Source organism: Talpa occidentalis, unplaced genomic scaffold (genome assembly GCF_014898055.3).
Source record: "Talpa occidentalis isolate TD23 unplaced genomic scaffold, MPIMG_talOcc4v2.1 talOcc4.16, whole genome shotgun sequence".
Classification (NCBI taxonomy): Eukaryota; Metazoa; Chordata; class Mammalia; order Eulipotyphla; family Talpidae; genus Talpa; species Talpa occidentalis.
Window position 1 is genome coordinate 5598284 of NW_023601653.1, and position 12567 is coordinate 5610850.

Below are 12567 nucleotides of genomic sequence, written 5' to 3' on the forward strand. Positions count from 1 at the left end.
GGGAAAGCGCTGGAGGCTCCACCTTCTGCCCTCCCCCTCCCTCCCTCCCCTCTTCCTTCCCCAGCCCTCGGCGCGCTGCTCAGTCAGTCTCGGGCTGTCCGGTCAGGGTGGCTGGTGTGAGGATTCCGGCTCCCCCTGACCAGGCCGTGGCCTGAGGCTCCGGGCCCCCAGCCCCCCCTTCCAGCCCTCTAGGTCGCCCCCCAGCCCCGCGCTGGAGCGCACACCGTGGGACGCGGTGTTCCACTTCCTGCGCGCGAGCCCCAGGCTGGAGGAGAGGCCCGAGGAGGTGAGTGAGCGCGGCCCGCGCCCCCTGGGGCCCACCTGGCACCCGCGCGGGGAGCAGCGGGGCGAGAGGCTGACCCCCGCGGCCCCCACCGGCGCCCCTGGAAGGGCAGCGGGGCAGCGGAGAGAAAAGGTGGGAAATTCCAAGCGCCAGGATTAGAGCCGCATAAAGGCTCCGTTTTTCTTGCTTTCCATCAACAAACCTCCGCCCAAAAGAGGTTTAGAAAAGCCCAAACCCACCCACCCCGCGACGGTTGGGACCAGGTGGGCGAGGCGGGGCGGCGCCGGCCGGGCGGGCGGGTGTGGGGCCGGGCGGGCGCGGCGGGCGCCACCTCGGGGCGCGCACGGCCGCTCCATCGCGCCTCCCTCCCGCAGGTGGGCGTCGGACTCTTGGCGAGGACCCCCGCGGCGGGCCCCGGGGAGGCGGCCGAGGTGGCGGCGGCCGGGGGCGACATGGCGGAGGAGCAGGACCTCTCCGAGGTGGAGCTGAGCCCCGTGGGCTCCGAGGAGCCCCGCTGCCTGTCCCGGGGAGCGCGCCCTCGCTGGGGCCCGACGGCGGCGGCGGGGCGGGCCTGCGCGCCAGCCCGGGCCGGGCGAGCTGGGCAAGGTGAAGAAGGAGCAGCAGGACGGCGAGGCGGACGACGACAAGTTCCCCGTGTGCATCCGCGAGGCCGTCAGCCAGGTGCTGAGCGGCTACGACTGGACGCTGGTGCCCATGCCGGTGCGCGTCAACGGCGCCAGCAAGAGCAAGCCGCACGTCAAGCGGCCCATGAACGCCTTCATGGTGTGGGCGCAGGCGGCGCGCAGGAAGCTGGCGGACCAGTACCCGCACCTGCACAACGCCGAGCTCAGCAAGACGCTGGGCAAGCTCTGGAGGTGAGCGCCCCGCGCGCCCCCGCGGCGCCCGCGGGCTCCACGGGCCCTGCTGCGCCCCTCTCCCTGGGGCGCCACCCCGCCCCCACAGGCACCCCCTGGGGGTGGCTCCGAACTCCCGGGGCCTAGGCCGGGTCTCCCCACCCTGGCCAGGGGCCGGGAAGGCGCCCCCTCGGGGTTGGAATCCCGTCGGCGGCCGGCGGTGGGGGCGCGCACCACCCCGCCTTCGCGCCAGCGTCCCCACAGGGGCGCACGCCCACCCAAGGGTGCCCCTGGCACCAGTGCGTTGGTCAGGGGGAGTGCTGGGGCAAAGACTTGGGAAAGAACGTACGGTCTGTCTGGGAAAAACAGGGAAACTGAGGCAGCCAGATGGAGAACTGGGGGAACCATTCTAGGTAAACAGGAAATTCCTGCAAGAACTTCAGGGAGGGATGGAAGGTTGCCGGGGGACAGATCTGCCCCTGTGGGATCTCAGCCTACCCCCAGCCTTCACTGTGCCTTCTGCCCCCGCGCTCCCTCCCTTTGGGGCTCCTGCATCCCCCAGGGAAGGGAACCCCTGAAAGGAGCCTCCTCCACTACCAGCCCAGAGCCACCAGGCTGCGGCCATCTCCCTCCCTCCCCATCTGGGCGCCATCTTCCCTCCGGGGCCCCACCCCGCGTTGGGTAACCTCCTACCCCACCCCCCAGCCCTGGAGCTGGAGCTAAGCACCCTGGTCAGTAGGGAACCCGGCCCCCTCCCTACCCAGGGCCCCTCAGGGTCCCAGACGCCCCGAGACCAACTCAGACCTCTGGGGAAAGCGTTCTCCCAAGGACAAAGCCTGCCAACCCTAACCTCAGACCTGGGGCTCAGCCGGGGCAGCTCCTAGAGCATGGCCGACCCCCCACCCCAAGGGTCCGGACAGGTCAGAAAGAGAACAGGGTTCCAGGAGACGCGAGGCTGCGGGGTCACCTGACTGCCCCACGGGACTGCCTGAGAGACGGGCCCAGAGAGCGAGGACCCCACGGGCCACGTAACAGCTGGTGAGAGCCAGGGCCAGGCTCGTCCGGTGTCATGGCGGTGGGCACCCCTTCACGCTGAGGCGTGGTCAGGAGGCTGCAGGGGCGTGGGACTGAGATCCGTCTTGCCTCCCTCCCCTGCCCTGCCCTTGGTGGCCCCAGCACGGCAGAGATTGGTCTGGCCCTAGACCTTTGGCTTAGACCTTGGCAAGGTCTTGGGAAGGAGGAGGCAGCCCAGGCTGGGCGAGCAGCCTCTGCGTGGCCCAGAGGATCCAGTTCTGCCCAAGAACAGAGGTGGAAGCTAGCGCCATGGTCCGCCGTGCCAGGCCGGTCCCCTTGGTCCCGGGGCAAAGAGCAAGCGAGAGCCAGGAAGGCAGGAGCACGCTGGGGCGAGCGGGGCCCTGAGCAGAACACAGCATGAGCACGCGGAGAGCGGCAAAGCACAGATGACCCCCCTTTCTCCCGCAACCCGACAGCCAAGGAGCTCATGTTGGACGCCTCATTGCTCCTGGCCCTGCTCCCCTAGCCTGGAGCCCCTGCTGGGGCTGCCTCAAGAGGATTTGCCCTGGCCCCCACTCCAGCTGAGCACACTTGGGCTCAGGAGATCCCCCAGAGGCCAGCTGGGTGGGGCCATCAGGAAAGTGGGCATTGCTTGCTCAAGACCCGACCCCAGCGGTAGGAGAGCGGCAGACCACAGATGCAAGGCTCACAGGCAAGCCGGCTGGCCACCCAGACCCTGGGTGGGGGCCCCAAGAGGCGTCTTTCTATATCCCAGGCTGGCATCTCTCTGGGGCTCCTCCCCAAATGCCCCCCAGGCTCATCACTAACGGCCATCGGGAAGGGGGGTGGGTAGGTCGGCAGAACTGGAAAACAGGGACCCCAAGGCACAAAGAGTCTGTCGTGCGGGCGACTGTGGGTGCTGCAGGCGCCTGGGCACACAGGCCAGTGTCCAGGGCTCGGCTCCTCGGTGGCCGTGAGCCCCAACAGCCACGCAGCCCTCCCTGGGCCCCAGGAAGGGCCCTTAGACGCCGGCCACGTGGTGCTGGTTGTGTGTTGAGGAGCCCCCCTGGAGCCAAGAAGTGGAGCCTGCAGCGGGAAGAGGGTCACACATTCGAGCCCTCCTGGCCCCCGGCCCTGCACCCCTCCCCGCCCCCCAGGAGGAACCGCAGCCAGCACCCGCCCTGCGAGCCCCCAGAGGGAGCTTGGAGGCAAATGCAGCACAGAGGAGGACGGGTTAGCAGTTAGCGCCATGGGTGACGTGGGGAGGGGGCAGCTGGGTGAGGGCACTGGAATCAAGATTAGGTCAGAGATTGGGGTAGGGTGTGGCAGGGCAGGATGGCTTTGGGGGTCAGCGGGAGCCTGAACAGAAAACTGAGCTTGGGCGTGCAGGTGAGGCCAGGCCGGGGGCTGAGGTGGATTCAGCCGGCCCGTGGGGTCAGGGCTGGCCTGGCTGGAGGTAGGTTCTTTCGAGGTGCAGGTCCTGCTGGGGATTAGCACGAGCATCAGCCGTGGGTGACTGTTGGGGTCTCCCTGCTCTTCTGCCTGTGTCCCTCCTCGGTGCCACCTGCCATTTTCTTGCTGATTCACACCCAGGGCCAGCTGGACAGGGAGCACTGGGAGGGTCTGGGTGGGAGAGTGCCCCAGGCATCCCAGCACTGGCACCCTGAGGCCTCCCTGCCGGCTGAGTCTGCTGTGCGCCCCACAGCAATTCCCCCGATGCCTTCTAGGACCTGTGCCACCCTCTCCCCGGGGCCCAGCCCACCAGAGGCTTGGCAGGAGGGCTGGGGGAGCCTGTGTCCCACTTCCTCACTCGCAAGGCCCTGGTCTGAGGTCTCCAGCCCATCACTCAGCCTGAGGGGCTCTGGGGCTCAGCATGGCCGACTGGGGGAAGGGCCCTGGGGGGAGGCTAAGCTGCAGAGGAATCCGCAGGCCAGGAGGTGCCTGGCCTGACCACCCCCTCCCATCCTGGGGAGGGAGGCTCAGCCTTCTGCTGACAGGAAAGAGGGCACCCATGGGGTGGGGGGGGCAGCCTTGGGCAGAGGGACAGAGCTGACCCCCAAGCCCCTCGTGTCTGGGCCTGAGGCTGGAGACAGGTGGGCGGGCCTCCTCAGGGGCTGGTCTTGGGACTGCAGACAGGGCCTGCCTGCTCGGCCCCAGGGTCTGAGAAGAGTCCTGCTTCCTCTACCCCCTGCCACCCCCCGCCAAGGAGCGCTGGTCCCCCGGGAGGACAGCAACCACGCAGGCACTCACCTCCTAGCCCCCTCCCCGGCCCCACCCACCCAAATCACAAGATCAGGATTCCAGAGTGGAGGGGCCCACCTAGGTCCCCGCCAGCCACCCCCACAAAGCACAGAACAGAATATTTCTCGAGGCGCCCACCCCTGTCCTCAGATGAGGGGCAAAGCACGTCACCCCGCTCACGCCCGCCGTCCCAGAGGTGGGCAGCCCGTCAGCCTGCCTTGGTGGGGTAAAGGAAGTTTCAGAGAAGTGACTCGCCACGGCGCAGCTGGTGAGGCATGCAGGCCAGGCCTCCCTTCAGCACGCCGCCTCGGTTTGCATGCCTCCAGGGCCGGGGAGCTCACCCCCAACCGGCTGCCAGCGCCACTCGCAGGCAGCCTTGAGGGTGAGGGCCGTTTTCCTTTCCTCGGAGTTCTGCTCCTGCCTCTGACGCCTTCTGCAGGGCCCGCCACCCACGCCCAGCCCCGAGGGGCTTGGGGCAGAGCTCAGATCCCTGGCGACCCGCCTGCTGGGGCCTCAACCTCCCTGACTCGGGCCCCACCCCGGAGCCTCGTTTCCTCCAGCCAGACACTCACGCCGACCCCTCTGCCGTCCCCCCGCAGGCTGCTGAACGAGAGCGACAAGCGCCCCTTCATCGAAGAGGCCGAGCGGCTCCGGATGCAGCACAAGAAGGACCATCCGGACTACAAGTACCAGCCGCGGCGGCGCAAGAACGGGAAGGCCGCCCAGGGCGAGGCCGAGTGCCCGGGCGCCGAGGGCGAGCAGGGCGGGGCGGCTGCCATCCAGGCCCACTATAAGAGCGCCCACCTGGACCACCGGCACCCGGGAGAGGGCTCCCCGATGTCGGACGGGAACCCGGAGCACCCCTCAGGTGAGGAGGGGGGAGTCTGAGCTGCGGGGCCTGGACCCTGCTGCTGGGCGGGAACACAGGTGCGGGGCAGGTGCCGGCAAGGCGGCTCCGGTGGCTGGAGGAGCCGTGGAGGAGGCCGTGGGCCAGGGGCTGCGCTACCCCCACGAAGGATGATTTGAGAAACGGGAGATTAAATGGCCTCTGTCCACCTAGGGGCCTGCGGGGCGGACAGGCCTGTGACCTTGAGCACGCGGCCTGCGTGGGTCACACGTTGGGCGTCTCGTTTCATTCTCGTTAACGATAACAGCGCCGAGCACCTCCTGGGTGCCAGACACCGCGCTGCTTCCTCGGGCGTGTTAGCTCCTTTGGCCACTGCAAACAGATGAGGAAACCGAGTGACTTGCCCCCAGCTGAGACGAGCCCCGCGGGGCTCTGGGGCCTCTGCCCGGTGCCCGGCTGCCAGGTGTGTGCGGGTAGAGAATGCCCACGGCAAGTGCCCGTGAGCAGAGCTCTGCCTCAGGAGACAGGCGTCCAGTCCTCCCGGGCGCCGGGCCCGGAAGCGGACTCCAGGGCACAGGGTCCTTTGTGAAGAGAAGTCACGGCGCTTGCCTCGGGAGCCCACGGTCCAGGGGCCAGTGGGAAGCACAGGAGGGAGGGAAGCCCAGGGAGAAACCTGCCCTCACAAAGCCCTCAAGACAGCTAGAGGGAGGCCCTCCAGTCGGGTCTCCAGCCACTGCGGGACTGTGGTCCAGGGAAGCTTCTGGAAGGAGGCAGTGTCTGTGCTGCTTGGCATTGTCTCTGGTTTACTGATAAGGAAGGAGCAGATAGGGGTTTGTGCAGGTCACACAGTGAGTGACAGAGCCAGGATTCAAAGCCCAGTGCAGAGAGCTCAGCATGCAGGACCCGCACCGCATCCCGTCTCATGGAGGAGATACAGTCCTGCCCTCAGGGTGCTGCGGCCTATGGATCAGGGCTGGGATCCCCAGCCCAGCCACCCCTTCCCCTAAAAATGCTCCTCACCTCCAGAGTCAGGTCACAGACACACACCAGAGAAGCCCCTGGACCCTGTACAGAACCACCGCCTCAGAATACACTGAGGGGCTGGCGTGCTCCTCGGCCTTCAAGGCCCAGCTCAGCTACTCCTCCTCAGTGCAGCCTCCTCCAAATCCCTCAGGCTGGGGGCAGGGGGGGGACTCCTCCAGGCTCCTGAGTCCTCTGCACGTCCTGTCATCACAGAGTGGAGCTCTGGATCTCCCCCAAGCTGAGGAAGGCAGGGGCCCTGCAGCTGACTCTTGCAATCCCGCCTGCCGGCACTTAGCCGGGCCCCAGATGTTGGCAGAGTGAATATGGGGGTGAGAAAATGAACCAGGGAGCAGGGGGAGAGCAAGACAGGCTCTGAGTTCTGTCCGGAAGTTGAAGGGATGGGCCATGGCGGCGAGTGTGTGAGGGGCTGAGAGCGCTCGCTCGTGGGGCTGGGTCAGCGGGGAGGGCGTGAGCCGGACGGGAGTGAGCAGACCTGGGGGAGAGCCGGGCTAGGATAGGCGGTCGGTCGCACAGGCCAGGCGGCAAAGGTGCAACTGAGTCAGGGGTGATGAGGGCGGCCCAGGTCAGCAAGGGGAGCAGCCAGCAGAGGCCCAGTGTATGTTGAACAGAGCAGGGGTCCTTCAGTGAGCCACACCCCCAGGGGTCAGCAGCTGAGGGCCATGGGGCAGGGCGGGAAACCGCCTTCTGCTGACCTGAGGAAGAACTTTCCAGAGGAAAAGGATTTTCAAAATGAAGCCGCCTCTCCAAGGAGGTGGCTGACAGACAGGGGTCCTGCTCTGGGTGGGAGGCAGGAGCCATCCCTAAAATTGGGAAGACTCTTAAGCAGCCGGAGACCAACCCAGACCGTTGTAGACACACATCTCGGCCTGCCCAGACCCGTGGAGCGTACACACGATCGGCCCCGGGCATCTCGGTGAAACCAGAAGCCTCTAACCTCATGTCCCCCTCTCTCTCCACTGCCCTTCCTTCCAGGCCAGAGCCATGGCCCACCCACCCCTCCGACCACCCCAAAGACAGAGCTGCAGTCGGGCAAGGCAGACCCCAAGCGGGACGGGCGCCCTCTGGGGGAGGGCGGAAAGCCTCACATCGACTTCGGCAACGTGGACATCGGGGAGATCAGCCACGAGGTAATGTCCAACATGGAGACCTTTGACGTGGCTGAGTTGGACCAGTACCTGCCGCCCAACGGGCACCCAGGCCACGTGGGCGGCTACTCGGCAGCCGGCTACGGGCTGGGCAGCGCCCTGGCTGTGGCCAGCGGACACTCCGCCTGGATCTCCAAGCCGCCAGGCGTGGCTCTACCCACGGTCTCCCCACCGGGTGTGGATGCCAAGGCCCAGGTGAAGACGGAGACCGCGGGGCCCCAGGGGCCCCCCCACTACACCGACCAGCCGTCCACCTCGCAGATCGCCTACACCTCCCTCAGCCTGCCCCATTACGGCTCCGCCTTCCCCTCCATCTCCCGCCCCCAGTTCGACTACGCTGACCACCAGCCCTCAGGACCCTATTACGGCCACTCGGGCCAAGCCTCCGGCCTCTACTCGGCCTTCTCCTACATGGGGCCCTCCCAGCGGCCCCTCTACACGGCCATCTCTGACCCCAGCCCCTCGGGGCCCCAGTCCCACAGCCCCACACACTGGGAGCAGCCCGTATATACGACGCTGTCCCGGCCATAGAGGGGCCCGTCACCGCCATCCCGCCTGGTCCCCGGGTAGTGCACCCCTCCCCCCTTCCTCGCCCATCACAGGCCTGATGGAGGAGGCTGCAGAGGCTGGCAGTCGAGGGAAGACTTTCCGTCTGGCTTCCTGCCCCTGAGGACCCCACCCCATCCTATCCAGGCCCCAGTCCAGGCAAAGCCCTTGGTTGCCAGGCTGGGCAGAGGAGGTTGGCGGCCGCCCCTAGACTGAAGGATGAGGGCTGTGCCTCCCCTCCCCCATGACCCTTGACCCCAGGACCTGAGAAGGACGGGCTCACCCTCCCCTGAGGGGGGAGCCTCCAGGGCCGGTGGGAAGGGGAGGCCCTGCCACGCCATGCCCATTTCCTCTCTGGGTCTGTGTTGCCTGTGGGTTGCTGTTACCCGAGCCAGCTCTGCTACATACCTGGGAGCAAGGCCAAGCAGGGGCCTGCCTCAGTGCCTGGAGTGGCCCTTCCCTGCCCCCGGGGCTGAGGACAGCTTTGAACATCTGGGGGTAGGGGCTCAGTGGGAGGCTTCATGCCCTGGGTGCCCCCACCCCTCCTGAAAACAGGAAGGAATTGGCACAGAGGCCCCCAGATCCAATTCTGTGCCAATAACCTCACTCTTTGTCTAAGGGAGGGAGAACCTCCTGTCCCACCCCACAGCAACCTCCCCGGCCGTGAGCACATCCCTGGGGTGAGGAGGCAGGGGTTCCAGGAGCGGATACAGAGACAATTCACAGAGCCTCTCCAGGCTCCCCACAAATTCCTTCAACCCTTACCAGGCCCTGTGGCCCCTGCTCTGTCAGTCCCCATTCCTTGGGCTCCCCAGAGTTCTAGCTGCCCAGGCACAAACCCTCGGCTCCAGGAGACACGGGGCCCAGCAGCCAGGTTGCTGGCAGCAGGCTGAAGACACTAAACTCCTGACATGTACATTCTGCCCTTGCCTTTTGCCCTTTGCCTCCCAGTGATATTCGAATAAAGTGTGTAGCTCTGTCGGCCCCTACTTTGCTGTTCTGCAGCCCCCACGATCCACATGTAACTCATTACTGCCCCCTCTTATTTATCTCGGTAGGTCCCTCTTTCCTCGCCCCTCTCCTAGGTACTCCAGTCCCTATTAACTCTGCATTAAGCATTCCACATAATAAAGAGAGGTTCTGGTACCTGTGTGGTAGGCCTGACCTGGCCTGTCTCTTGGTCTCTTATCCCTGTACCTGTGCTTCCTCAAACACTTTCTGGAAAAAGCTAGGGGTAGAATGCAAAGGAGAGCTAACCCAGGGCTCTCTTCTCTCCCGTAAGGTGGGGCTGTGTAGTGGGACAACTGGCATCCCAGTGGGCTCAGTCTGTGCTCGGGACTGAAGCTCCAGAGGGAGCTCTGCCCCCCCACCCAGCAGCGCCCCACCCCGCACGTGGGCTACCCGCAGGCACGAGCTGGAATCGATGAGAACACCTTCCGGCAGCCCCTTGGCTCGGCCAGCGGGAGGAGGGCTGCAAAGAACGCCCGGGCATGTATTTGAGAGAGGCAGAGGAGGCCGGGCGCCTTGCTGTGTGCAGCCAGCAGGCCTGGTCCCTCAGGATGTGTGGATGGGCCTTCTTTCACTGTGCCCCGCTACCTGCCGCTTCTCACCCACCCCCGACACACACGCAGGTTCACCCCAGAATCTAGCCGAGTCTTCACAGCAGCCACCTTCACAGCAGCCGCGGGGTTGCAAGTATAAACCAAGGACGAGATGCACATCCAACTCCTAGTGCGAGGCGCCAAGGAAAGAGGAGCACGTTCCTCAGGACTCTGACCTGCAGTGGTTGGGCTTGGGGAGCACTGCTCCCCCTCAGGGCCAGGGGAAGTCTCGTCACCACCGTGCTCCACTGATGGACGCCTCTGACAACCAAAGTCCTCCCTATACCCAGCTAATAGCACAGTGTCACCCACTGAGTGCTCCCTGGCCAAGCGCTTATGTCCCTCGGGCCTCTGAAGGAGGGCGTCCGACCCCCACGTTCCAGATGGGGAAACTGAAGCTTTGAGAAGCTGAGGCTAAGGAGGGCCGGTGCCAGATCAGGAGCAGGCGACTCCATAGCCCTCACCTCTCCCACGCCCCATGGCCCACAGCCCTCAGGCTCTACCTCCACCTTCAATCTCTAGCCCTCTCACTGCTGAGCTCAGCAGCCCCAGCTCCCTCACCCGCTTCTTCCCTGTGGTCTCCAGCCTCTCCCAGGGGTGGGGTGGGAAGCGTCAATCCCTCCCCAGTCCTCCAGGGTGGCCACACACCCACGGGAGCCGTGGCTGGCAGCCACCTCCCCACAGCTGGCCCCGCAGGGCTCGGTGGTGGCGCAGGCCCCTGTGCTGGGAGCTGTCCTCTGGCGTTTTGTTTAAACGCAGGATTTCACACAGCCCTTCCAGATTTCATCCTGTTGGATTTGACCCTTTCCCGAGCTATATTAAATCTTCTGGAGCTCTGACTCCAACCTGCCAGCTCGCCTTCTGAGCTATGTTGTATCTGCAAGCTTGAATATCCTCACTCAAGTAACTGATAAAACAGGTTCAAACGCAGAAGGCCAGGCTGTGTGTCCACACTCAGTGCCTCTGCATGGGCAATTCTATCACCTCCTCTTGGGGGAAAACCAAGCCCCGATCAAATCTAGATGTCACCATGAAGCTCAGCCTCCCCAGCGTGGCCGTACAGGTGACCCCCTGCCTCGCCGAGATCAAGAACCACTGACTCCGGCGTTTCTCAGCCACCAGGCCCATTGCCACTGGGAAGAGGACACAGTGCCCCTGGGCGATGCTGACCCTCAGGATCCCGATGGCGGCTCCCGGACCTCCCCTTTATTGTGTTTTCAAATAGGTGAGGGATTCTAGAATCTTATGAGGGATCAGCAGTACTAGCCTCACAGGTTTGAAATTTTCACAGCCCACCCTTCCCGCCTTGTGGCAAAGCGGACACTTGCCTATTCTGGTCTGCTCCGCTCCTGCTCTGGGTGGGGCCGCGGCTGGGGAGCCGGGCAGGGGCTACAGCAACAAGAAAGGGTCCCAGCCAGCACCCTGAGCCTCACGAGACTGATGGGGAGGTCCCTGGAGGTGGGGGCCGGGATGGGGAAGTGGCCCGGGCAGAGGACAAATGACCACGGAGAAGTGAGAAGAGCTCCGACGCCTCTCCCTTAGATGGAAGGTTCCAGATGAGGTGGACGTCAGTGAAGCGGTGGCTCCACATGGAAAGCAGGGCCAGGTGCTTCTGGAAGGCACTGAAGAGACGATGTCCAGGCCAGGCCAGCTGAGAGAGCAGAACCAAAGGGGGAGGGCGGGAGGAAACACCCCTCGACCCATCTCCTCTGCACCTTATCCCCCAAGGGTTAACCCCCCTCCCGGCCCCTCCTCCCGCCCACCCAAGCCCCATCTCCCTTTAATCACATCTGATACCAGCGGCCCAGCCAGAACAAAGAGGCCATTTAGAGAAACGGGGCCGAGAAAGTGACCCCCGCACTCCAGGGCGGCCGCCGGGATGCCGGCACAAAGCGGCATTTCAGAGCTGAAATTTCAGCACCCAACTTGATTAAAGGATTGCGCGGGCCTGCGGGAGGATGGAAGGCGGTGCGAAGTCCGCCGCTCCCTGAACTGACCTTTCCCCAGAGCAGCACACCGACTGCCCCGAGCTCCCCCCGCCCAGCGCGCACCCATCCCGGGGGGCCTTGCCTCTGTCCAGGGCGCACCCACGGGGACCCCGCCCCTGGCAGAGGTCAGGGAGCCCAGCTCCTCTCCCCAGGAGGGAAGGCGGCAACACGGCAGAGGCCACGGCGGGGAGTCAGGGCGCCGACTTCCCGTCCGTCAGCACCGCCACCGCCGCGCTGCACCCTGCTCCTGTCCCCCCACCGCCCCGGCCCTAGGAGGGCAGAACCCCCCGAATCGGTCTTCCCGCAGGCTGGGTAGCGGGATGAAGAGAACAGGACCCATCGGAACCCAAGAGAGGAAGGGGCCCCGGCCTGATTCAGTGCCACACCTGGAACCCCGCTTCTCCCCGTCACCCAGGCCCCGGCCCGACGGCACCCCCTTGCGGAAGGGAAGCGGCAGGGACGCCTTCCAGAGGGTGGGAGCCGGTGGGTGCAGATGAGCGGCAGCCCAGGCAGAGCGCGGGGCAGTGGCCTGGGCGTGGGGCCGAGGGCAGGTGCTCGGTCCTATCTCCAGCTGCTGACGTGCCCGGCAGGGCTCCGCGCGGGGAGGGCAGGAGATCACTGCACCCCAAGCTTCCTGCTGGGGCACTGCTCCTGAAAGGGGATCCGAGCCCTCGATAAGAGGCTCGAGGCAGGTCCTCAGGAAACAATGGGCGGCTTGATGAGACCTGCTCCGTGATACTCCTGAGAAGGGAGAAGCCCCTGCAGCCAGTCCCCACTGGAGAGGAAATTGGGGGTCTCCGTGGCAACCAGCTCCCTGGGCACAAAGGCTCGTCTGTGTGCTGGGAAGGCAGCTGAGGTGTCTCACCGCAGCAGCCCTCGCTGGCGAAGGGAGACGAGGGAGGGGTGGGGAGGGTGCGCGGGGGAAGGGCCCCTGGCGCTTCTTGAAGAGCTGACAGTCACGGGTGCCCGACGCAGGGACGCGCGCGGGAAGGAGCGGGCGGGCA

General features: G+C 65.6%; 1 protein-coding gene across 1 annotated transcript; it reads left to right on the top strand.

Moving 5' to 3' along the window:
• The first annotated feature begins 720 nt into the window (after nucleotides 1-720).
• On the top strand, nucleotides 721-9168 carry SOX10 (SRY-box transcription factor 10). The gene is given in 5 exon segments (XM_037513594.2): nucleotides 721-802; nucleotides 805-861; nucleotides 864-1158; nucleotides 4992-5260; nucleotides 7256-9168. Coding segments are annotated over 5 exon segments (1392 nt in total). The 5' UTR covers nucleotides 721-735; the 3' UTR covers nucleotides 7960-9168.
• Nucleotides 9169-12567: the final 3399 nt, after the last annotated feature.